This window comes from Vanellus vanellus, assembly GCF_965231255.1.
Source record: "Vanellus vanellus genome assembly, chromosome: 6".
Classification (NCBI taxonomy): Eukaryota; Metazoa; Chordata; class Aves; order Charadriiformes; family Charadriidae; genus Vanellus; species Vanellus vanellus.
In genome coordinates, this window is record NC_138911.1 from 56,023,788 (window position 1) to 56,051,543 (window position 27,756).

Below are 27,756 nucleotides of genomic sequence, written 5' to 3' on the forward strand. Positions count from 1 at the left end.
GACACATATTCCTGAACCCGAGAGCGCTCTCGGTTTCTGCTTACCCACCCTGGATCTTTAAAGCAGCCGTGACGTAGGAGCGACGGCCATCGTCCGGCACGGAAGACAGCTCCCGGGCTGTTTACTGTCCCTAACTTCACTCCAGTTTTTGTGGGTAAACACACGCTGGCCAGTCCTTTCATTATCTGCATAATCCCAGCCTCTTTGATTACTGGACTGTAATACCAGTGCCCAAGTGAGCTTTCATTCCTGAATTATGGCCACACGGAACACGAGGGGGGTGTGCCAAACAAGATGATTAAGCAGCAAAATATGACAAGGCATGAATTATATTATTAATATTCCTATCTATCATTAGCTGCAGAAACGAGAGGTTTGTGCAGCCAATAGCAACTATGCATAAAGAAAGCTCCTCCACTTTGACATGCTTTCAAAATAAGAGCAACTATTTATTTTGAGTAATTTTGTTCTTCGGTTGCTTTGACACTGAACTGCATTTCAACATTTTACAAATTACTTCCTTTTTCAAACTCTACCTTGAAACAACATTGAAGGAAACTCTTCTTTTAAAAAGGCAGGCTCGAATTACAATCCTTTATTTTTAGAGAATGAGAGCATAATCATTTTTCCACAAGATATACTGAACAGCTTTCATTTCAGCAATTTACTGCCTGTATTTAAGAATATATCAAATCTCCACAAATTTTGGATTCATCAGCATATTGTGTTTCATTTCCTCACATTCATTTAAAAAAAAAAAAAAAAATCAAAAAGCGAGTTTTAAGGAGTTTGTAGAAAACAGCCATGAAACCTCCTTTTTTTAAAAAAAAAAATAAAAAAATCACATCATCAGCATCTCTGAGGTTCTGCTTATTTCTGTAAGGGCAGCCATTCCCTTCTACCTTCAATGAGCTGCTTGACTATTTTTAAGATATTTGTTTGGAACTGGGAAGGGAAACATCTAAGAAGGGCAAAAGTTAATGTAAGAACATGTAACACATTACAATAAATTACTGCATGTTACACCACAAAATTAGCAGAATAAACATACTGCAAGTCCACACAGATGAACTTTTTGGTGCTGTAAAATATCACTTCACAGTACTGGGAGAAGTTGTTCAATATTCCCTAAGATTTTGACCCAAAGAAGGGAATACCAAGCAAACATACAAGGCATTTGCTACTGAATTGTTTTCACTTGACAATTAAAATCACAATTGCACATGGTATCAGCGTTCTCCACAGCAGTAAAGAAAGAGGGGAGAAAAGGCATTCAGAGATTGTTGTGCTCAGAGCAAGCAGAAGGAAGTGAGAAAATAGAAGAGCTTCAGCAGGATTGCACTGTAATATTATTTTAAATCTACAGCCCTACTTTAACCTGGTGAGGCTTGCTAAAATGCATTAATGAGAAGAAACAGATCTGGTGAAGCAACAAAATGAACTATGGATTTCATTTAAAAAAAAAAAAAACAAAACACAACACAGCACTCTTAGGAAGAAAAAATATTTTTGTATAATGAAATATTGAATTATTGTAATGAATTAAAAAAACAGAATAATTAATTTTAAAGTTTTATTACCTTGAAAAAAAACCAACAAACTGATTGAGAAAGAAGGGACTTCACCCTCAAAATGAACCGATGAAGCAACCATGCTCCAGTCTGGATCATACACGAAATTTCACTAGGCTCCACCATTACCTTTAATCAAGACTTTTAAAAATGTTTGTGACAGTCTGTGATTTTTGAAAAGAAAAACAAATATAATCCAATCAGATTTGGTTCTATTAAAATAAGATGAGAGCAATCTTTCAGTTATTTAGCTATAATAATACCAGAGAATCTTAAAGATTTTGTATAATGTCATGTTTAATTTTTATTGCCTGTTTTTCTCAAACCAAACAGGAATAATTTTTAAAGACTGTCATTTTTATGCTGTATTACTCACAGGATATTAAATTAAAACAACATTGATAAACAAAAAGATTCAGGTTAAAAGCAGGCATTAATTTTCAATGCCCAATTGGAGACTTCCTGATTTTTCTGACTCTTTACCTGGCACTGTGTAGTATTCCAGACTAGTTCCCACCAAGCTCACTTGCATTTTGAGTCATCATCCATTCTGAAAATCACGACCCAGTGTCTCAGGCTGAGCAGCAAAAAGAGCAAGCAGTTCTGAACAACTAGCAGAGTATCACCCAAGATAGACAGAGCAGAGGAAACAACAAAGTCTAATTCCTCCAAGTAAACATCCAACTACAAAAGTCTTGCTTTTCTCCCCAAATCCCTTGCTGCCTTTCCTTCGTAGCTTCTGAAATGGCTGGGGTCTTAGGGCTGCAGATTTAGAAAAATGCAAGCTGGAAGGGGCTGCCAGAGCAGATAGTCTAACTTGAATGAAACGCTCCCTGAGATTTCATAATGCAGCAACCCTCCGTGAATTAAGTCTGGTAACTTGTGTTCAAATAAAACATAACTTTTCTAAAAGTAGTGACTCTTGATTTGGAAGCACACAAACAGAGAATCTAACACCACTTTAAGTAGTTCCTGCCAGCACATATTTTTCCTCATTATTAAAAACTCATGCCTAATTTCTGGCTTTAGCTGACAGCTAAAGTTCTTCTTGTATTTGACCAGTATTTTCTCCCCAGAAGACACTATGATCACATCTGCTCTCAAGCTTTTTTGATAAACTATTCAAACAGCTTTTTTTTTTTTTTTTAAATTGTATTGCATAAGGCATTTTCTCTGGGTCTTCGATCATTTAATGGGTCTATATCTCTCTCGTTCTCCTATAGCTTCTTCAAGTATGCCAAATCCCAGACCCCATGATGTATCCTAGTATTGATCTTACCAGTGCCACAGAGAGACATAACACTGATGCCTCTGTCACACCTAAGAGGAAACAAATCATCCTCATTTGCTCTGTGAGGATGACACACGTACACTCTGGTTAATAACAGATGCTAAAATGCCTGATCATTCTTAATTATGATAATCCCATCTAGCTGTTCCACACAAGATAATCTTCCTCCGTCTCAGAACTCTGCCAAATTTGGGCTGGTATTCATGGACAAAGCAAAAGGCTGATTCAGGGCACAAAACCCACCCCTGACAAACAGCAAGGGACCGGTAGAGAAGTTCTAAAGAAACCATTTCACATGGGCAGAAGTGCATTCTTACAGAAATAATTTTTTAGAAATTCTACAAGAAAAACTGAAAGTTTATGAAACTGTGTGTACAGAAATTTTAGCCACGTTACTGTATTAGTGTAGTAACAAACAAAATAGTAAAAAAATGACAAAACATATTTATGAAAATTTAAAACCCCTTTCTATCAGAAGCAGAACTAGTAGCCAAGATAGATCAACACCAACTCTGTGAAAAAGTTTTTTCTTTGCCTCACTTTAAATGAGAAAAGTATTTTTTCTTTCAGATAATTGTGCAGAAATGTCCTAGGTTTTAGTTAAATTTGCCTACAATGAAATGATGATTTCTGGAATAATGAGGCCATGGAAAACTGCATTTCCATTCAATCAAGAGATTCTTGTTCATCTGAACATTATTTTGTGGCTCTATGTGAAGTATGGGTGGGACATGTTGAAAAGACTCGCCCCCCCTGGTTTCTACAGCACCTGCTAGAAGTTTCAGGCACACAAAATTAAACCTATTCCAAAGGTACAAAACATTAATCACCTCTTTTGACTTTTTTCCAGGTTAAGTATCAAATGTGTTCTACTGGAAATGCTTATACCCACACGTGTGCAAATCTCAGCTTCTGAAGCATAAATATCTCCATTGATGTTAACTATTTAATGACCCAGCACAGAAATCCTGTAATCAACTCTCCCCATGGAACAGGTCATAAAGGGAATCGCACTTAGAAATGAATTAGAAGTTCATACTCCCTGCTTAAATTAACTACCCTGGTCCTGAGCAACGGCTTCCTTAAGCCTTTTCTCTATGTTTAGTCACGCTGCACAACAGCTTCACGCAACTTCTTTATCTCCCCTCTCCACCCTCCGAAAGGAAAAAACAAAAAATGCTGGGGTATCTCATTTCATGTACCCCACACAGCATCTCACAGGTCAGAAATGATATGGCTAAAGAGCGTTTACACTCTGGCTCGTCAACAAGACGAGAAACCAGGGCAGCTCCCAGGACTATCCGACCTGCAGAGGAGGCCAGCGCAGGGATGAGGAAGGTGCAGATGAAGATGGCTTCCCCTCTTGGGCCATACATGGAGCTCTGCGTGCAGCCAGTGGAAATTCAGGCCCAGTCCCACCACCTCTCCTCTGGCCTCCTTATGGTGCTCTCATAGGTTGCAGCACAAAACAAACCCTTTAGGTACGTTTTCAGATTGTTACAGCTTAGAAAAACATTAATACGAGCAGATACACTGAGCTTTCTGAAAATTTCAGAAGACAACACTCCACAGCTTTCAGCTTAACTTACATAATCAGAAACAGGATTACTCCCTTTGAAAATGAAAGCCAAAATGTTGCATAAACTGACATAATTTACCAAAAAATTGTAAGACAGGTGGGAAGAGAAAGCCACGCTTGGGGTTGGGGTTCCCCCCCCCCCGTCATCAACACTAGCAAAATATTTGTAGCTGAACTCCACTTTTTTTTGTATTCAACACAAAAGAGCAAATCAGATGCAGACAGTAAGTACATTTTTAAATCAAAACTCCTCTGTCATATTTTTCCCAGCAATACTTCCAGTCGTTAAATGGTTTTTAGGCAAACCTACTAAACAGCTGCTTAATATTTTCAAGTAGTTTTAGTCCAGGTAGCATCTGCCAACCTCTTAGCTACATTTAGTATCCTCCCACAGTTGAAGCCTAACAGACTTCTCTATTGAGACTTAAATCAGCAGCCTCTTTGTCTCCATGCAACTGCTCTTTTACTGAAAATGGTACAGCAGCACAGAAAGCACAATATGAATTTAAGCAGTGAAGCTGGTAGAAAACTTCTTGTTGTCTAAAAGGAAAAGGTGCAAATTCCGACTTATTTCCTCACTGGAAAAAATAAAACGCAGGCCCTCCCTCCCTACAGCCACATGGATGCTATTGCAATGGGACGTGCAGGTACAGTAACAGGCATTTTTGTGTTCAGATTCACTTGCTGCCCAGTTAGCCAGTTCCCATCCCTCCAGGAAATGGATTAGGTGGAATCATTTTTAAGGGCAAGTTAACACACAAGGACCATGCTGCTTTACATGGTACCGTTTTTTTCTACAAAGGAAATCTCTACTCATGTAAATAAGCTTCCCTGCAATTTACATCTCCTCAAAGGATTCTCCGAAGCTCTACAAATGTAGAACGCTGAAATTCCACACTAACTTTTTCCTTCTGTTTAGCATTATACGAATGTGGGGTTTTCAGTGTTATGCATGTTCCTAGCCATTTGTAAGAACAACAAACATTAGGACTCATGTGCCAGGTATACTTAACAGTGCTGATACTCATCTTCTTCTAAAATACAAAACCGGGAATATTTGTGTTCAACACCAACTACTTAAAAAAAAATAATAAACAGACGTAGTGGTGGTGGTTGAACCCAGGCCTGCTAGGTAGTGTGACTTCATTAACAATAAAGCTGTGCTGCACAAGTTTGTCATTTAACACCATCGCTATTCCCACCCCACCTTCCAAACCCAAAGACCTTGTAAAATCAGACTATTTGTCACTAGGCGAAATGAAAAATCCATCGTCCCCTGAGAAATGGTACCTAATACCTTAATACTAGACAAACACAGAAACCTGACCCTTGACAACTTGTTTTATTTAATGATTTTCAATTGCTGTCCGTTACCAAAACATACAAAAGCAATAGCAGCATTTGGAGAGAGAAAATCAACTCTATTTGCATCTAACACTTCCATACTCACCTAATAAGATACTCTACCTGAAATTTACACACAAAAATAGTGGTTTTGAATATTTATTTGGGTTAATTTAAAAAAAATCTTCTGAAGTTTTGATAGCTGATTGTTTATTACTGGTCCTCCCTTATTCTCCTACTTGAAAAATGTATAGTATATCAAGCCACCAAAATAGATCCCGCCCCAAGAGCGCCAATAGTTTTGTTGAAAGGTCACGTTTTGCCTATTAATACGTGTAGGCTACAGGCAATTTTTCAAGTTTTTCCCCTCCATTATTCTAGTGATGCAATCACAACAGAACAGAAGCTCTCTGTGAAATCCTTAACAAAAGCAGCACGCCAAATTGTCAAAAACACTACTACCCAAAACCAGAAGACACTCATTCTCCTAAAGACAGACTTCTGAAGACACGTGTGCATGCACACACACCTCCCTCCTTGAACGCACAGCTATATTGGCTCCAGGTTAATGCATCCACTCAACATCAAGTGGTCAGTGCTAAGAAACGCGCACCCTGGTTTCTACCTTAGCCATGCATAGAAAGGTAAACATTTTTAATTTCAATTCAACTTCACACGATAACCACAAAGAATAAAATGAAATTAAATCAATTCCTTTCCCTTAACACTGTAGGAGATGTTTAAGATTAGCCAGGTGGTAAATTCCATCTTTAATTTTATCATATTTCCAGATATGAAATACTGTAAAACTTCTTTGTTACTTATTATTTGTTCATTCCACAGGAATGAAAACACGAGTAAGTAGTATTTTATTTCCTTAACTAGTCATTTTTTTCTATTTGGTATTTGCCAAAATCTATCAATAATCTTGCCAAACTTTATACACTTAAATTCTATCTATCACACTATATTCTTCCCTATTCCAAAGACGTAGTTCTGCAAGAGATAAAGTGGATTAAAGACATATTGAGGATTATAGATTATGCAGTTAGAACAAACACAGGCAAGTATTTCAAACAGCTGACCCTACAGAAAGGAATCACATTCTGTTCTCAAGATGATATACAAAAATAGAAAGCACATTCCGCTAGGAAAATATTTACTTAATAATTTATCATTTAAGAACTACTACTGTACAAATTAAAGTACAAAGACAGGATATTGAAATCAATGTGAAGATATATACTCAATGATTACAATACAGCTTCAATTTTGATTGTGATTGGATTTACAAAGTTTACTCTATTCCAGCATGAATCGCGCTTCTGTTTTCCCCAGAAGTCCTACGTTTAAAACTGATCCCAGTTTTTTTGGATAGGAGAAGCTGAGAAACACAGTACTGCCGAAAAGTCTAGAAATAAAAGGATAAAAATCTTAAAGTATCCAACTGGAAAGAAATGCCAGTGAGATATAAGAATCAATTTAGTCCAGACATTAATAACTTCCTTAATGATCTATATGATTAAAATAGCATATAGATAACATCTTCTGAGGATATTAAATAGGGAACTTTGAGTAGCAGTAAAGTCAGAATTAATACAAAGGAACCTAAGCAAATTCCTTACATGGCCAGAAAATAAAGTGAAATTCAGTTTGGAAAAACACCAACTAATACATCTGGGAAAAATAATCCCAAATATAGATATTCAATACGGACAAGAAACCTGGGAAACGACAATGCAGAAAAACTGCTTTAACCACAAAAGCAGCATGAGCTCAAAAGAGGGGGAGGCACTGTCTATCTAGCCACTTAATCTAGGAATAGGGGGGGAAGGCTCAATTACTTCCCTTTCGCTCCTCTCCCAAAATGAAGCACATGCAGATGGGAACTATTCAACTACCTTTGCTGCAGCTCCGGACACAAAACAGGTTCTGTTACTCGAGACATTTAAAACTACATGGGCAAAAATATTACCAAGTACTGAATGCTTTACCTAAAAAGCCCAACTGTAATGGAAAAAAAAAAACAGTCTGTACTTTATTATTGTATATTATGCATTGTTGTAGAGCTTTTCCTGAAATATCATGGGTTTTTAATCCAGAAGTGTAATACTTATCCAAAACCAAATAAACATGAAAATATACTCATTTCCAAACCATTGGCTTTTTATTGACCATGAAGTTTTGGCATATTTCACCACAAGTGAAATAACTTTGAAGATGTTGGCTCTCAAATGAATTTTTGCTGCAGTGCAATGCCTGTCCATGCTAGGATCAACTGTGCAAAACAGGGGGAGACCAAAAATGCACTCATGTCAAATGAGGTCACCTCAGAATCTATTCTGAAGGGCACATCAATCCTCCTCTCTGCAAAATCCTTGATTAAGAAGGTTTCTGCAACAGGAATGACTGTTCCTCACCAAACAGGAAATAAAAGAAACTTGCCTAGAGATACTTCAAAACCTGCTTCTAGCCACTTACTTTTGTTTCTAGATATTAAGGCATTCCTTCATTAGGAGAATATCCTGTAAACTGAAGAAAAATACTTTTAGATTGCTAATATAAATTAGAATCTCTCCAATTCCCTTACACTCGCAGAACCAGCTCAGAAGCATATACAGAAATTCTAAGAATTATTTGGGTTTTGTGGGGTTTATTTTTTCTTTTGTGGAAGGGCTGCTTTGAGATGGGCATGTCCCCCTCTTGCCCAAGAAGCAAGGTGCTCAAAATGCTGTTTGCTGAACTTGATTGTGCACATTATGGATGTGATAGTTTAAGGACAACAGACTAAAAGAACAGGAAGAGGAACATACTTGTCCTGGGAAATTCAACACATTTCTCCTGCCTTTGAAATTTCCTACTATTAGGAGGAGACAAAAATATTGAGATCACTGACTCCGTGGTTGTCTTTTTCTTAAAAGGCTGCATCTTTTTCATGTATCATTTGGGACACCTATTTGTTTTTCCTGAAATTAAGGAAGAGTGAGAAATTTCACTCCGTGACCTGAAATTTCACAGTTAATGGGAGGATGGGGTAAACATAACCTCAAGCATTTTGTTCCTTTCTCCTTCTTTGCCAGTACTCCTTTTGACTCATCGCAATGAAGTGTCTAGAATTTTTCCAGGAGCCTTTTCACTGCTTAGCTTATGCCTAACCCACAGTATAGATCCCATTTGCTCATTTCTCTAATACTAAGGGACTCGCTGCAGTTCTTTTTATTTGTGGCTAACGAGATTTAATCTGGCAGCTCAGATGATATTCTAAAGCAGTTTACAGCAACAGACACTTTTTTTGAGTTTATGGCATCCAAAATATAGGCTAACAACCACCTTGATATGCTGTCTCTTCCTCAAAGTGTATCTAAAAAGCCCTGCATCCCAACCCCTCCTCCACATACCTAATAAGCCTGCTCACATACCTTTGCCATCCAACATACACTGAGACAACTGCATCAACTGCTTTTCCAAGAGCCAAATCCAGGCGCCAGAACTTCAGCCACAATCTCCATCGCTTAAGACAGACAATTCTGAAGCTACTCTCCTCAGAAGGACTGATAACCTCTTCTCTACATCATCCTTTCTAGTCCTAAAAAGAGAAACTAAAGTGGCTTTTAATCTTGAGTAAAATACCTGTTAAGCCTAGGTTTTGCCAAAAGCCAATACAGATTTTTACTAAGATCCTCTATTAGAGGCAAATCACCGTGGTGGCTATTTTCTCTCTCTCTTTGCCTTGCCTTTTCACCCTTTTTGAAGATCAGTAGAAATTTCAACCACTGCAGTTTCTTAGCATTGGTGGGGAGGCAGCTTCCCTTTCTTCTAATAATAAGCAGGAGAGGGGAAAAAGAAAAAAAAAGAAACAAACAAAAAACCAATAGAGTGCATGGAGGAGAAAGGACAAGAAAAAATATTGCATGGATAACAGAACGGGCAGACTGTCTTGCCATAAGGTCTGATTACTGCAACAGAGGCAGGATGGAGCTGGCAAGCTCTTCACAGGGTGGATCTCCATCCTGACAGGTCTAGTCTTGTCTCCAGAAGAGCAGACAAACAACCACTGTAACACACTGATGAAGCTTAAGAAGATGAACAGACAACTTTTTTTCTTTATAAATATAGCTAATTTTATTATATTGAGATTTTTCAGTAACCTCTGCAACCCACTTCACCTGGATTCCTTGTTTTCACACGTATGAGTGAGTTTTATCACCCTCTTGTGGAAAAATATGTGAACTGTATCCGTCATAGGTTACAGGAAGAAGTAGAAAGTGGGAGTAAGGCAGGCAGTGATAAAGAACAAGCAAAGAAGAAGATAGGAGAAGTATGGACTGCATGGAATAAAGGGACAGTGAAGGAGAACAAAGGTAACAAATAAAACAGTACCACCTCAACTTCTTCAAAAAGCTATCCCAAAAATGTTATTTGAAAACACAAAGATAACATGATACCAAATTTATTCTCCCTTTGCAACACTGACAATAGTCAACAATTATGTTCTCTACAGGGATTCAAGTACTGTCTCAGCTGTAATCACCATCTTTTGCACTATTCTCAATAAACACACAAGATTTACTGTTCAAAACTGACGTCAGAAAACACTTACTAGACACCTTCTTATTTAAAAACAATCTGCACGTAACATCTATGCCCTGCTGTTGGAATGTGAAAGTGGAGAGCACGCAAACTTGCAAAGAAAACCTACAGAAATTTATGCATTCGCATTACATCCTACTGGGTAACATAAAAGAAAAATAAGAATATTTAAGTCCTCTAAAATCTGGAATCATCCTTTCCTCAGTTTTTGACTATTCCCAGTATCAATTTGTAATATGAGAAATTTAACTTGCAATAGTCTTCCGTGACAATGTATTCAAACCCTTGAAAGCAACAAACAAATTCACTGCCACCTGCATTTTAGAACTTGAAAATCCAAGTTTGGTACAAGCACACACAGAAAAGAAGCCAAGAAAGTCACGATAGTATTAAATTAAACTCATGACACTGCAAAGAGGCACAGAAACCCCAAAAGACAAAAGGCCAGCTCACATCAGGTAGATATCACAAGCACAGTGAAAAAATAAGAGATCTCAAACAATGTATCCCTAAAAGTTCCTGAAAATCTTCCAGCAATCCCACAGAAAACTACAGACCACATCCAACACAAACCACAGTTATTTCTCCTTAATGACACTAAATATTTTTCTGATGCTCCTCAAAGAGTTAGAAACCCATTAAAAATAACAATTCTAATAACAGATCTTCTTAACCTTATGATAAAAGAATATCTAAAGAGACTCTTCTCTCCCATTACATAAACTACATATATACAGAGCCACTATTCACAATGAAAAGCATAAAAGGGATAACTATGCAAGCTACATTTATTTAATTGTTTTAATCAAAATCTGACAGTAAAGTACTGCTCCAGACAACATAAAATTTAATCTTAACCTTATTCTTCATGAAAGCATCTGATTTTTCTGAATAAAAATTATGGTATCTGAGTACTTAACCATTATCTCCAGTTGGGGGGTCAAGTCCTAAAATTAATACTTTTACCAGTAGGTACACGGTTATCTGCATTTATTCATCACACCTGAGATACACTGTAGCTTCTGCAAAATACCCATCAAATAAGGAAGGCTAAGTCCGCAACTGACGTTTTGTGATTTTTGCAATTTTTTTTGTTTGTTTGTTTGTTTTTAATTTTAAATTCATACAAATCTTAAAAAAATGCCTAATTATGCATAATTTTTTATAATCAAAATAACAAACTGCTTACCTCCGCCTCTCTTACAACTTGGTCAGTTCTGAAGTCCAACATTAAGTTATTAGAACAAGCTCTTCAGATCATGGAACACAAGAAGCTACTGTTACAGATGAGCTAGCAATATGCCCAATGATGTTCAACAGATTTTACAGCAATCTGCTGTTCTATTTTTTCTTTTAGGAAGCTACCCAGAAAGGATCCCTTTCACTTTCTCACTTTCTACCCATTTAACCAGGTACATCAACTCTGTTATATGGTGTTCCTTCTCTGCCCCAGACTCTAGCAGATGCTAGCGGAAGGACAAACACTTTACATGCAAGGAAAATATCACAGTTAAGAACCTGTCATACAGATAGGAAAGGAAAAAATAGTGATAAAAATTAATAAAAGGCATAAGTGCAAAACAATGGTCCTCTTCTATAAAAATGTTTTAATAAAAACATCATAAAGTGTTAAAAATCATAAAGTTAAAGTGTTTTAAAATAAAATTATTATATTACCTACTTTGTTTTCAAGCAATACAACTTAATAACAGAGTTAATACCAGACACACTGTGACTTGAAAAATAAACTTACTACAGGAGACTGAAAAATACATTGCTATATTAAAGAAATCTAAAAATATGTACATTTTAAAGATTATACACACGTCACTATTGATCAGAAAAACCTACTGGTGAAAAATCTGCTAGTATTGTAAATCCTTATTAATCCTGATCAAAATTGATTCCCCTGTAGCGCGACTTCAAGACTTCGTTCAAAACAGGCAATTTTTTCAACCAAGTGCAACAACTAATGGCACAAAAGTTTTTTACACCGCTTCTTTGGACAGCTGCCTTATCTTTTGAAAACACTTGACAAAGATGCTCAGACTGCAGCATTAATTTTTTTAAGCAGAAAACCACATGTACAGAAGCTACCAACCCTACGTAAAAGTCCACCACCATTTCAGTTGTGCTGAATTAAATGTTTGAGAGGACACAGGACCAAGCACATACCTAAAATTAGGAGGCAGAGAAATGTTTTTAACAATCTGGTTTACTTTATGGCCCCACAGACACTTGTCTCAGCACAGATGAGAGGCAGTGCACTGTGGTGTATGCCTGGGAACTCGAAGAAGCTTTGCCACCAGAAAAAAACCCTGATGTAACTGCACCTGCAACAAAGACTGACATTTATAACCAGTGAGGTTTCAAACTAAGATAAGCCCTGCCATATCCTTCTGAAAAAAGACTCTAGTATTTTACTAACAGAATTTCCTTAACCTTTTATGAATTAATGCGTGCCCATTTGCTGGTATTTGTGAATTAGAGTTACCAAGATTACACGGTCCCACCACTAATCCACAAATCCCCAACCCCACCAAAACTCAGTGAGTCCTCTCGTCTGTTACTTCTAAGGATTTCTGCCTGATTAAGCCAAAGAAACAGTAATAACTTGAATGAAAAAAACGTAGGTGAAAGGAAGTTACCCTGAATCTAAAAATAGTTTTCTGTCCTCCTCCCACTCTCCAGAAAGCATAAATGGAAGTGCTCTTCTCTCTGGGAGGCAGCAGCTTACAATGGATGAACGTGAAGGGACTGCTTCCTTACTATAAAGCTTTACCAATGAACAGTAGTAGTATTCCATTTTCAGTGTTGAAATTTAAGAACAAAAATGAAAACTAAATAAGCTTAAAACCTAAACTTTATATATGACATTAAATATTTATACACAACTTATTTATATACACAAATATATATTGTACACATTTAATATACACAAACATGGATTTTATAAATACACCTATAATTCCAGAGATATGGAAAAATGTACCTTTCACAACAGTAAAGCTCCATATCATAATCAATTATAAAGGCAGCACTATATTTCAGCAATCATGTATACTATACAGAAATAATTGCATGGCTAAACCAGAACTTGTATTTGTCAAAGGCACTTTGGGAAAGAAATACAAAGGAGGTGCTTATTACAGAAACAGAAGGTTCTATTACAGACCCATAAGGTTACACTTGGACACAGAAAACTAATATTACTAGAGAAATAAATAATACTGGGCAACATATTATAGAGACATAGTGAACAAATACAGACTGAAAACAGAAGTTTCTGACGATGGTAAAGTCTAAACATTCCTGCAGAAAATTATCAAGACTTTAGACTCAATCTTGTGAAGAGCACAGAAATACATTTTACACAGTGATTACAAGTTATTTCACTTCTAAAATAAACAAAAATAAAAGAAAAAAAGAGGAGGAAAAGGTGGGTATGATCATCACTTAACATTTCCAGAAGGTAAATTGAGAAATTCAGGAAGTAAAACAATTACACTGAATGTTTCAGGTTAAAAAACAAAACAAACAAACAAAAAAACCCAATAAACAAAAAACCACCACTGCCGCCACAGGAAAATCACCAGACCTAAAGAGACTTAGAAATAAAGACAGACAACAGAACAGAAACATTAGAAGATCAGGGCTAAGCTGACAGAATTTCTCACCAACTGCAGTTTCACTAATACACTGTTAAGATAAGGAGGTTTTCTTTTACTATGATCTTAACTTCCAAGTCAGCATTTCTACACGTGCCCATTCTCTACAAATACAGCTCTACAAAACTACATTTCAAATATGACAGACAATAAGAAGCAGAGAAAAATTCAAAAGTTAGTATGTGGCCCTTTCTAAACACCATCAAACAAACACTTTTTAGAAACAACCAGAAATCTTTAATATTATTGGAAAGAATTATTCTACTACCACCAGAAGTCAAAAAAATTACAAATAAAGTTAAGTATATATTCAAGAAACAACTGCCAAGAGCACAAGAGAAAAGTGAAGATATTAATTATTTACGACAAGAACTCCATACATCTTAAGAAAAAAATAATAAATAGGCTAAGTCCTTATTCCTGTTGGGATTGTGGCCCTACTCCCAAACCTTACACAGAGATTGTCCATTATGTCCAGATTTATTTCAACCAGAATGGGCACAAAATTCCACAAGTACTTCCAGGATTGATGCTTGATTTGCCATTGACTACATACAGCACAAACCAAGTTCCAGGGTTTCTTCCACATAATGAATTAGGAGTCCTGGGATCTATTTCCAGTGATGGAAATACAGCAGAATTTTATTTTGAAAAGTCATAACCACTGTGACCCTAAATTGCTGTTTATAAATTAGGAGAAATTATTTAGCTTAGATATATTATTAACAGTTTATCAATATCCATAAAGCATTCCAAATTTCACAAAGGTAAGTAGCACAGCAAAGACAAGCAGCCAACTCCCAAGGAAGTCAACAAAAAATAGAAGCTGTATCTTTCTTCTTCTACAGTTCAAATCATAACTATTTCCCATATGTACAGTTCTGAAGGCGGTATATGTAAGTCTGAAAAAAACAGACTGTTTTATGATAAAGAAGATCTAAAAAAATCAAAAAGTAACTGTATTTGAAAAAGAAGGTGCACATCTTGCAATACTCACTTAGGTAAAAGTCTTTTGAAGTTGGTAAGATTTTTTTATTATTTAGGAACCATTTGACCTATAGATAGGATTCCTAAGAAAAGCTTATAATAAAACCTCAACTATAGGGAAATAATATAATGATCAAAAGCAAACAGCAAGTAAAAAGAGATTTTTCCCTTTCTGACTATGCAATGCTCTTTTGTTGCCACTACAGAAATTCTTTAATGTCATGGAAACTATCTGATAAATGTATTAGCAGCTCAATAAATTTCATAATATTGAGGTAGCAAAGCAATTGGTATTGTTGACAGAGAACTTCTGTTCTGAGTGGCTATTTTAAGGAAGAAAACACATCTAAAAATAAAAATCATACTTTGAGCTGTTTTCAACAAAAATATACAATAGTTTTAGCAAACCTGAAAGTAAACTACATTAATTATATTAGATCACTGGAAAATGGGGTAGAATGATAGGAAAAAACAGGCAAACCTTGAAATTACAAAAATGGGATACATTGGCTTAAAATTTAACAGTCTTACTTTTGGATGGTTTGCTTTATCTAAGTTATGTATTTTTAATGAGGACGAGGGGGATGGGAAGAGTATCGTGAATTACATGCAAATTTTCTGTCCAATTTCTTAAGATGCTAAACATGCATTCATAAGGCATATGATCTTTTTAGCCATCTATATGTATGTCTTCATGCTCTGGACATTCCCCTACCATTACAAACACTGGCAGAAACACAAATGAACTCCCCCTTCCCCTTTTTACAGGTAATACTGAAATTGCTGTTTTCACGTGTCCAGTACTACAACATACTTTTTTCCAAACCATTTGCTTTCTAACATTGCACTCCTACCGATCCACCTCTAGAGACTTTTAAGTAAAAAGAGTATACAAAATGAAAGTAAAATAACCCTCTGATAAATAACACACCTATCCGATGCACCCACAATACTATCTTCCTCTACAGAACAAGCATGATTTGACACACGACACAAACTTGGTTAACAAACTTGGGCTGGGTTTGACTAAGGCACAGAGGTGGAAGTACTTAGAGCCAGAAAAGGGCCCTTCACCAGGACGGCTCTGCCACAGACCAGTTATCTCGGTGACCTCCCAACCTTGATGAACCTCCCTAGCCTCTTTAAACATAAAGACAAAATCAAAAGCCATAAAGTACTGCAAGATACAGCACGCAAGATCATGCAAACTTTTAAAAATGCATGATATTGAAACATACATGAGTACACGTACTGCAGATGCAGGGCAATCATATCACAACTCCCATATGCACTTCTCTTCTTTGTTTCAAGTGTAGAGGAACAGACCAAGGCTGGTTTTAAAGTGTTATATTGGACATTAGTCATATTAAAAAAGATAACACCAAATTATATTTAGTCGCAATGCAACGAATAAAAATATAATTAAATTAATCAGAACAGTTTAGTCTTTACTGCAGGTAAACATAGCAGCTTTTCAGCTTGTAGCTTTTGAAAGCCTAAACTCAGCTCAACAGCCTCAGAAAGCACATCTTACTTTCTAAATACATTAAATGTTTGTTTACAAAAAGATACAATACACACACTTCTGTTAATTAAAAAAAGAAAAAAAAAAACACCACCACCAACAAAGAGTAACAACTTAATTTCTCTGGGGCTTTTTTTCCTGGAATAAGCAATACTGAAAATTCCAGGTTTTTTTATTACATTTCCTAAATAGCAGGTTATCCTTCAGACTTGTACACAGCAGTAAAACATACTGTCTTTTCTATTTTTCTTTCCTGAAACATTTTTATTACCAAATGAACAACAACAACGCTGACTTATCTGTTTTTGCAATACAGGCATATATGTTCACAGAAAGCAACAGACTGCATTAAAACACTACCAAAACAAGCCATTTCACTATATATGACTCTGCCCCTAGGGAAAGGAATGAGAGCAGATAAGATGTGACAGATGTGTAGTCACGTCACTTAATACACTACTGGAAGGTGCTCAAATCATTATGGTGACAGGCATAGTATAAAACCTTGCAAAGAATGGACTAAGCATTTATCTAGTTTCTGCATACATGATTCTTGCAATCAAAGAAGATACTGAAGTACATAAAAGTGCTGTCTGCGAGAAGGCAGCCTGCAAATGTCAATATGCAATATAGTAATTAAAAAAAAGAAGAGAGTATAGCATGTATGTTTTTGTCAGCAAAGCCCCTCCATCACGAATATGAAATATGTCTAAGGCTGAATTTGAGGTCTGTCCTCTAAAAATTTCCTGTACTGAAATATTTCTGAAGAGGTTTAATTAAACTTGAAATTTACCGAAACAATAAGTTTAAATAAAACTTAGCAACTGCAGATCTCCAAACTGATTTCATTTTTCTGAGACTTTAAAAAGCTATTTTGCTGAAATCTCTTCTCCATTTTGGTTTCAAAGACCCAAACAGTAAGGGTGAAATTGGAAATCATACAATTACTGGACTGAAGTAAAAGGACTAGTCACTTGAAGACAAGTGTAAACCTAAAAGTTTAAAAAATTAGGACATTCAGGCTACTGCCCAAGGAAAGTATGAAAAATGCAGGAGGAAATTATTTCCTCACTTCTTTCACGTTTAATAATCCTGAATGTTACAAATATTAATGCAGGTCAAGAACATTTCCAAACAGTAGCACGATTTTTAACTGCCAGCGTCCCTTCAGCAGGGACCAATACCGCTGCTGTTTCAGCTGATAGACTGTTAGGCCCAAATCCTGCAAATTAATCTGCCACAGGTAGATCCCTGTGCCTCTGGGAATCCGCATTAAGTCAAAGAGGGAAAACTAACTCACAGGATCAAATTCTTAATTTGAAGCTGGACCACTGTAACTCATCATGACACTAATCATAAATGTCTCACCAACACTCTCTGCTCCCCATCTGTTTGTTTTATCTTATTATAGTTTTATATCTCAATCCACGGGACTAGCTACAGTAGTCAAATTAAGCCTACGTTTCTGCAAGACCAGGCCCTCAGATAAAGGCAACGTTTTTCTGATGCTTGTGCACATGCCTAGTTTATTCCCTGAATGGGACTATACAATAGAATGAAATAATTGTAACATCAATTTTTTCATTTATACACACACAAATCTCAGTCTTTTCCAGTAATCTAGACATTTAAGACAAAGGATAAAGTCCATTCACCTTCTGAAGTGTAGCAACTAGTGTTTTCAAAGGAAATAACCTGCACATCAAAAATGACCTGCAGAAGTATAAAACTGAACTTTAAAATTATTTTAAAGAGGCATTTGCTTCTTTACCATACCGTCACAAAACAAGAAAAATTCATAAAATAATACTCATTGCAGACGACAAAGCCAAATCCAATGACACCAACAGACCCTAAACCGAGAAATGCTGAAGGGGGGAGCATTCCGGTACAGCATCGCTCCAGGCCTCCCCTGCTTCTCTGTTCTCCTCTACACTTCCAAGTCAGTCACTGTCAGGCACAATGCCATGGGGCTGGATGGCCCCCATATGGCCATTTGTGCATTCTTACAGGTGTCCCCCAGAAAGAAGTCTCAAATATTTTAATGACAACTTCACTAGAACTAATCCTAGAATCCTACTTTTAATTAAATTAAACGACACATATTAAGGTGTGAGTTGGGGGGGGGGGGGGGCATTGGTTTGGCTTTTGGTTTTTTGCAACTTCTTATGAAGAAGGGGGGTTAAGAACTAAACCAAAGTGCAATTATACACACTTATTACACATTTCAACAGTCTGATTACCAAATTTGTCAAACAGGTAGAAGAGGGAATGTGGGAAATATACTTGTTCACAAAGCAAAAATGGGACAGACATAACATTAAACCTTGCTATTTTCCAGAATGATGAGCACGAACCATGCTTATTATCACTACTTGTGACGGAAAAGAAGAATAGCAATGAAAAAAAAAATAATGAAACTAAATAAACCATCGGAGAATTCAGAGTAAAAGAAACACTTCTGGAAGGCAATTCCTCCTTCCTTACCAGACAAACATAATTCTCAGGTGCTGCTGGCCCCTGGATTTGTACTGAAATTCAGTGACAACTGGGATTTAGGGGAAGCATTCAAGATATTACAGAGATATTGGCATCCTTTCAAAAATAGTATGCTGGATCATAATTTTCTTTCCCAAATTAGAGGTTAAATCTGCCAGCAGAAGCTCAACAGGAGCTGGGATACACAGGCTCTCAAAACAGCAGTGTCTTGCCCAAGACCTGATTGGCAGCATCTTTCCTCTTGAGAGGCTGCAGCTCATGGGACCTTTCGATTTCAAAACCGAGCAGAAGCCAGGAGCTGGGAGTTACCTATTCACAAATGCTATGAGAAGGGGTCCCATCTCCCCACTAACGCCTTGCTGCAGGGCATTCAAAATATGCCTGTGGGCTGCATTTGGCACCAGTGTTGCAGGTTGCACACCCACACGTTTTAAGTAAGATCCTAAAAACCACTTTTCCTCTGCTCCCAAGTCAATTTACCCTTACCAGAATTATTGTTTATTTAGGTCAACTGTTGAGGGTTCACAAACTAAAATACTCACACGTAGCCCCGTGCCTTGAAAATTCAAGTCATGGTACGAGTTAACATTAGCATTTAAAGCTTTCAAAAGTATTGCAAACAATTACCACACCCTCAAGTCACAGATAAAATATTTTGTAGACCTTAAATACATACATATCTGGCATGAAACATTTCTTATTGCTGGCAAAATCTCCCTGCAATTTCTGGCAGTTGAGTTTAGAAGCAGAGTAGAATTGTAGAGTAAAATTGTTTTATTTATTAAAAATCATTCTTGATCTTACCTTTTAGCAGAGGCAGGGGAGTTAACTCGATAGGCTTGCCCTGAGACCTAAACTGGGAGGAGCTTTGTGACCTCTTCTGTCTGGCTTTTCTGACGGACTTCCGAGAAAATCCGTCTACTTTATCCACTGATGGAGGAGTAGTTGGTGCTGAGGACATATCCCTACTGAAGGAAAACAAATGTTACAAACATATTCCAAATGGATGAAATGGGTAAAGATTAACCTAAATGTTCCAAAAATCTTTCTCTTTCTGCACCACTCTCCTGCTGACAAGTCACCCAGAATGACTGTTAAGAGAGCTAACCCATACATATGTACAAATTGTATGGAATTAACTTAATGGAACAGTGTGGCAATTCTTCTCACTCACTTTTTTAATCTGTGTCTCCCATTTACCAAAAATCCTGCAACAGGAAAAATTCAGACGTAATGCTGACATCATTACATCAATACAACTTCAAACACCTGCAAACTTGACATAGGCCTTAAACTATATGTTCTTTAGGATGAAGTAATTTCAGCTCATTTTGCAAGGCACCATGCATGCTAAAGAAAAGGTACCCAAAATGGTACAAATGGTTTTTTGGCATTAAAGTTATCAATATGCATAGGACCAAAAAAATAGGACAGAAGAAAAATTCAGTTTATTTGCCACACCTACGTACAAGATTTCATAGGAATATAAGAAAGTATAAGAAATATATAGAATTTCTATATAGAATTATACAGAAATATAAAAAATATTGCTATTCTTCACAATTTCACTGACACTGACAAATTTTACATATTACTTCTTTATTCACCATTTTAGAAATACTCAATCTGAAAGTCTCAGACTTGTGAGTCTCTTCATACATAGATATTCCACGTTCTGACATTTCTGTAAGAATAGCAATGTGGTAGCCATAACTGTTCTAAGGGCATAAGCCACACAAGGTTTGAGGGAGAGTCAGAGAGCCAAAAAAGATTTCTGCAAGCAAAAGTTTGTTTGTTTCCCAACTCTATCAGCTGGTCTAAGAAATAAGCATTGCTTCTTCCTATAAAACTTGCCTTGGCAGTACTCCTGTAGCTGATTCCATACTTCTAAGAAATACCAAAAAGAGACATTTAAACAGCGAATTAATCCAGCCAGCTATTGTATTTACCAGTCTTGTTCTCTCTGTTTAAAAGGCCCACCACATCTCGGTGAAATATATGAGTAATACTTAAGGGAAACAAGATAGGAGGAATTTAGGCCTATATATTTCAAGCAGCTCTGTGGACAGTTAACTTCACCAGCATGCGCACCTCTACCGAAATCAACAGAACTATCTGCATTAATAACAGGATCATTAACAAGAGCAGCTCTGTTGATTTCAGTAAGGCTACACACTCGTGCAAAGTTAAGCATCGGCATAAGCATTTGCAGGATCAGGGTCTTAGAGCACGTCCTTGGAAAGCATTACTCATCCTCAATGTCTGTTGACTTCAATTACCAAAGTGACTCGTATGCTAAAAGAAGTTGAATCCACAATATAGAGAACACTTTCGAGTACTTATTTTATGAAAATAATTGGTTACTCATATGCTTCATAATTTATTAAATCCATTGAAACAGACATTATTTGGATTTGTCTTTTGTAAGAAAAGCTTTAGGAAGCATGACTTATTGCAGCAGTGTAAACAAGTTCCAAAAGATAAGAACTATTTAATGCAAAATTACATATAGTACACTAAATCTATCAAAAAAATGGAAGTATAAACTCCATAGCTTCTTCGAGGAAGCATGTGCAGCACCCAGGAGCTGAACTGTGCAGCTGGCATTACAATAATAAAAAAACCTTACTCCATCTTTTTTATTTCTCCTGAGGTATTCTTTCACTACCAACTTGTGCTTTCTAAATATAATCTACTATCAACAACATGAACCTGTGCCTTAAACTGGTCTTGTTTATTGTCTGGGGGGGGGTGGGGAGCGGGAATGCCACCATCACCAGGGCATTCAGGCCCCAGCCAAGATTAATAAATAAAAAAGTCAGATAAACTGAAATAGAATGGCCTGTACTTTAGCAACCCACTTCTAAGATTTCAACAGTCCGCCAAAAAACATACAAACACAAAGTTACCTGTTACATAAACCGAATTCTGGAAATATCAGCAAAAATATATTCTTAAAACCTGAACTGCTTGGCCCTATTTCATCTCGTCAAAAAGATTCACCGCCTCATCACGTGTATCATCAAAGTGTAACCATTTCTGCAGAAACGTCTGCACGCTCTCTCAAAATTAAATTGCCAAAAAATAATAATAATAATGGACAGGGACTAAAGTAGATCACTTAAACTGCAGGATCATTGTGTCATCAAGAAGCTTTACTGACACTTCTCTGCTGTAAATTTAGTAACAGTTTCCCTAACCTGCTTTATAAATTATTAAAATCTCATTCTAATTCAACAAGACTACATCCAGCCTAACAACCTTACAGTAAACACTGATCTTTTTTTCATCTCTCCAAATGAACATTCCCTCCCCTGAATACACTATCACAGTGAAACACACTGTTTCAACGAGCCGGGGGGGGGGGACGGGGGGACGGGGACGACGAGGAGATTATTTATTGTGTGCGAGGGGAAAAGCTGCAACCCCTGCCACTGCTCCTTGCTTCTTTCAGCAGCGGGTCTGATTTTTATTCCCGAAGTCATTTGGTAAATACGAAGCCACGCACATCAGATCTGCTGGTCCCCGGGGGGGAGGGGGGGTGGGGGGGTGTAATGCACGGAGAGGCGAGTGGACGTGAAAATACCGACGGATATCACCGGGGAAGGCAGCCAGAGGCTCGCTCAGCGCCCGGGGAAGCGGAGGTTGTAATTAGCTGCCTCCCGCCCGCTGCTATCGGCTGTCATTTCCAGAAGGCAGCCGCGGAGCACCGCAGCTGGAACATGTCCTCCCCGCAGCCCCCCGCGCCTCCTCACCGCCGCCCGGCACCCCCCCAACCAACCTCGGCCCGCCCGCGCCTCCTCCCCGCACCGCCGCCGCCGCCTCGCCGCTCCCCCGCGGGCCGGCGCGGAGGGATGGAGTTACCTTGACCCTCCTGGTAGAGAAGCCGGAGACGGGAGGGAGGCGGCGGCGGCGTGTAGCCGGGCTTGGCGGAGCGCGGCCGATGCCTGGCGGCGGCGGCCCGAGTGTGATACGCGCCGGGCTCGGTCCCTGCCGCGGCGGCGGCGGCGGCGGCGGCGCAGGAGCCTGTAGGCCTCGGCGGCGTTGGCGGCCTCCCCAGCGCAGGGCGGCGTTGGCGGCGGGTTCAGGAGCGGGCGGCTGCTCGGGCTCCGCTCAGTCCCATACACTCGGCGCGGCCCCCTGCCTGCGATGGCTGCTGCCTCACTCACATTCCCGGCGGAGCCCTGCGGAGGGGCCCTGAGGAGGCGGGGGGGGTCCGGGGAGGGAGGGGGGGGCGCGGGGGGGGAGCCGAGTGCGGGCCGAGCCGAGGGGGAGCGGCGGGCGCGGTGCGGGCGGGCGGCCGGGGGGGGCGGGGGGGGCAGGCCGGGCGGGCGGCGCGGCTGTGCTGCGAGGGGAGGAAAGGCCTCTTCCGCCGGCGGCAGGCTCAGGTGAGAGGGGGGGGTCCCGGTGGGCGTCGGGGTCGCGCTCCGGCTCGCTCCTATTGTCACTCTCAGCGGGCTCCGGCCATGGCACTCACTCACACACACTCACTCACTCACAACCGAGCCTGCTGCCACCGCCCCCCGGCCCGCGGCCCGCCCCCCGCGCCCGCCCACTGGAGCCTGCCGCCGGGACGCGCCGCCTCATTGGCGCCCGCCGCCGCCGCCGGGACAGCCGGGAAAGGGGAGCGGGGAGCGTTGCCGGGGGAGGAGGCGGTGCTGGTCGGGGCGGCGCGCAGCGGCGAGCGGCTCGTCAGCGCCGTCGCCATCGCTCTTCTCGTCCCTCTGCGGGCCGGGAGGGGGGCGGGAGGCGGACGAGCGCTGGCCGCCGCCAGAGCGAGGCCCGTCGACTGAGGTAAAAAACCCGGCAGTGCTGAGGTAAAACCCTGCTAACGCTGAGGTAAAGGTCCCGTCCCGCCGCACCGGGCGCTCTTAGCGGGGCCCAGAGCTCCTTTCCCGGGGAGGACTGCGGGCGGGAGGGGCCTCTCTCCAGCCCGCCGTGGTGCCCCGGGGCCGGCATGGCTGTGCGAGGGGCCGCGGGGCCGCCGGAGGGACCGAGCCGCTTCAGGCAGGGCCGCAGTTCCCTAATTTTGCCCCGTAATGAGAGCCGGGAAGCAGTGGCTTACTTCTGTGCGGCAGGGTTTCTGCAGCCCTGCACCCGTGGGTTTCTTTAGCCAGTGTACGACTGCTGTCTGAATCACTTTGAACCTTCTCTTTTTTTTTTTTTTTTTATTTTAAGTGTATTTATATGCATAGCGGCCAGCACAACGAGTGCTTGTAGATATTGCCATATATCATATGATATTGCCATATATCATATGATATTGCCATATATCATATGATATTGCCATATATCATATGATATTGCCATATATCATATGATATTGCCATATATCATATGATATTGCCATATATCATATGATATTGCCATATATCATATGATATTGCCATATATCATATGATATTGCCATATATCATATGATATTGCCATATATCATATGATATTGCCATATATCATATGATATTGCCATATATCATATGATATTGCCATATATCATATGATATTGCCATATATCATATGATATTGCCATATATCATATGATATTGCCATATATCATAAATTTTGTTTGAATTTATTTACCTGATGGTTTGGTGGTTGGGGGTTTATTTTTGGTTCTTTTTTCCCAAAATACAACTAATGGTGTTAATATGGCTATTATGCTTGAAAATACCATCCACTGTTTCCCCTATATTTCTGGCAGAAAAAAAAAAAAAGGCTCTCATGAGCAGCAGTCCTCCTGTGTTGATATGACCAAAACCCTCTGAGGTACAGTCATTTATGGGTTTTTTTTTTAGGAAACGAGCTCAAGGGCAATTTGAGAGCTGGTTGTTTTGATGGGTCAGTCACGTCCTCCCTGTCTGTGCAGGTAGTGAGTGCCTGAGTCCTCTGGACATTACTTATCCTACAAAAGATACCTAGTTTTTGTCCTACTCAGCTGCCCTCCAGGTATGTGAGTACCAATGTTGGCATAACGGAGGATGTGGGACTGTGGCAGACTCGATTTAGAGTGATTTAAGCTGTTGTGAAACTACTTTCAAAATTGCTAATTTTCAGCCAGGTGAGTTCCCTGGTCCAGTTCACACTGAGGAACCTGGAACACTAGTTAAAATAAAAGCTCACTGCTACTGAAGTGTAGCTGTAATGGGCGTGAACAGTTGTAGCTCTTGTCTCTCTATATGCCTCTTGCATATCTTAAGAAATATGTCTCCCCTAAATTTTTCTACCTATAGACTAAGCAACTCCATTTCATTTCAGTCCTTCCTTGCGTGTCACAGTTTTAAACCTCTCAAGATGCTTATTTCTTCTCCCTGTGTTGTCTCAAAACCATTCATGTCTTTTCTTGAAATGCAGCAGCCAAGACTGGACACAGTACTACAATTAAGGCCTCAACAATACCAGCATCTGCTGTCATGCCTGTCACAGACTACATTCCTGTTTGTGTGCCAATACAAATACTTTTGAGTCAGTATGATCTACTCACAATTTTGCTGACCTGTTTTACCCCCGCATCCATTTCTGCTGACCTACCAAGCGAGTTATTTCTCCCTCAAGTAGACAGTAATGCCACTTGAGAAATGTTTTACTGCAACAGCCCTAATGCTGTCCCTTCATTTTTATTGCTGGACAGATGGACAATCAAGCAGTCAAGATATCTTTTAAAGTAAAATTCCACATGATTTTAAGTCAGAAAACTGTAGAATTTGTCATCCTTTGTAAATTGATTGCATTTCTCAGAAGAACTGTATTTAAAACCAAAACAACTGAAATTGAACTGTGCCACAGTTACAGAATGGTTGTGTAACTCTAAATTTAGGAGAGATTTGTACATATTTGTAAATATTTAAAACTTTAAATTCACTTAAACCAAACCAGCTAAAATAATCTGAATGCAAGCACGAGTTGATAACAAAGAATGTAGGTTGGGAGTTTTTATACCAATATAAGGTAAAATTTCGCAAAAACAGCGTAACTTCCTGTTGCCCCCATCAATGAGGGACAGAACCTGCAGATGCACGTTTTGCTGTGTTATATGTACTTAATTCTGTTAGTTGTGTTTGTCAGTGGTGTAATATAACTTTTAGATTCATTCAGTGTGCTGCTTTTGGTCTGGGCTGAACAGTGCATCAAGCAGCTCCTAAAGTTACTGATAGCATACTCTGCAAAAGGGAAGTTCTAGCACAGTCTGATGGCTAGACTGGCTCTTTAGGTGAAGTCAAGCATGTCATTTTACATGGTTGTACTTTAATCTTCCCAGAATGAAATGAAATCCATCTTTGCAAAACACTAAAAAAATCTAAAACTGAAGCATGTGATGCGGGTATTTATTAAAATAAATGTCACAGAAGGGATAAAAATCAAGACTGCTGTCCAAGTCCACTATCCTGCACGCAGAGTTTTTTACTTTTCGTTCTGTCTTTGTATAATATCTATAGAATTATTTCTTCTGTATAGCTGAACAAGCTGGTAAATAATGCATTCAGCTAGTTTATTTCTTGCATGAAAAATGCATCATGTGGTATATTTTGTCCATTTTGATTGTGTTAAGCGTTTTTATGACATGTTTTATATCAGGTGATGCTTTTATGGTAACAATTCAAGAAAAATACAGGCCTTATCAATGAATAAACAGAAACCTTACCTTTTCTTTATCACTTGGCCAGCAGAGTTTACAGGGTTGGCTTCCCTTTTATTTCCAGGTTGCTTTCTGTTTTCCATTTTGGTGTGTAAAGTCTCAATCTGTGAGGAGAATTAAGACCACAAGACAAGATATGAATGTAAAACTGCCACTATTTCAAAGGGGTACTGTTACTTGTCCTTATCCTGTTCTCTGTTTAGTCTGTATTTTGTAAAAATTGCTACTTTAAAAATGATTACATGAATCCCAGGCAGAGATGGACAAGAAATAAGTGCTACAGGTATTTTACATAGATGTGTATCTGTATGTATTTATATATGTTTGTATAAATATACATAATATCAATTTGCAAGAATAAAAATTAACTGTCATCAGATAAAGTTCACATGACCAACATCTTGCATACAAGTGTGTAGTCAAATATATAAAAATATGCACGAATTCAACACCTGCAGCCCTTCCTGAAGATCTACAAACAATAATAAGTTGTTTTGATCAGTGTTTCTCCACTGCTATCTAAGGCACAAGACAAGCCTATCCTTTTTAAAAGTTACACTGCCTTACTGTCCTACAAAAGGGATTTTTAAAAAATAGCTTAGAAAAGAATTTTCAGGGCCAGCTCCTCACCACTTAGGCACTGTCCTTTTTAGCACCTGAGCAGTCAGAACAGCGGTCAAGAGTCATCCAAACAGAGATTTTGTACCAGTGACTCAGATGTGTGCCGCTTCGCATTTTTTTTTTGTGTGTGACTGAAGTTCCACTATAGACCATCTGTTATGGCCACCCAGGCAGGAGTACAGAGCTCGCATCCACATTGGCATTCTGCTCTTTACATAGCAGCTTATCAAACAGGATTGCTACATAGATACCACTGTGGAAGTCCTGCTCCATTGAGTGATAAACGTAAATGGATCTAGCTGGAGCTTGTAAATGTTTCACCTAGCACATCTGACATGTATTTGTCTACAGTAAGGGTCACATAATGCTCCATAAAGGATCTTCTGTATGTCAAAAGGAGCATTATCAGGGGTACCATGGGATTAGTTCAGATATTCCCTGTTCCAAT

The 27,756-nt window shown here is 39.0% G+C and overlaps 1 protein-coding gene across 4 annotated transcripts in view; it reads right to left on the reverse strand.

Annotated features, from left to right (window-relative positions):
- Positions 1–23,043, reverse strand: part of PPP2R5E (protein phosphatase 2 regulatory subunit B'epsilon) — a 75,527-nt gene extending 52,484 nt beyond the window's left edge. For 3 of the 4 annotated variants that reach the window (XM_082485443.1, XM_082485444.1, XM_082485442.1), the window contains exons 1-2: positions 22,919–23,043; positions 19,859–20,022 (exon numbers count right to left, since the gene is read on the reverse strand). In XM_082485443.1, the coding sequence (XP_082341569.1) occupies positions 19,859–20,015 (157 nt within the window). In that variant the 5' untranslated portion in view covers positions 20,016–20,022; positions 22,919–23,043. Of the gene's footprint in view, positions 1–48; positions 68–19,858; positions 20,023–22,918 lie in introns of those variants that run through there. The other variant, XM_082485445.1, reaches the window with a different exon arrangement.
- Between the last annotated feature and the right edge of the window lie 4,713 nt (positions 23,044–27,756).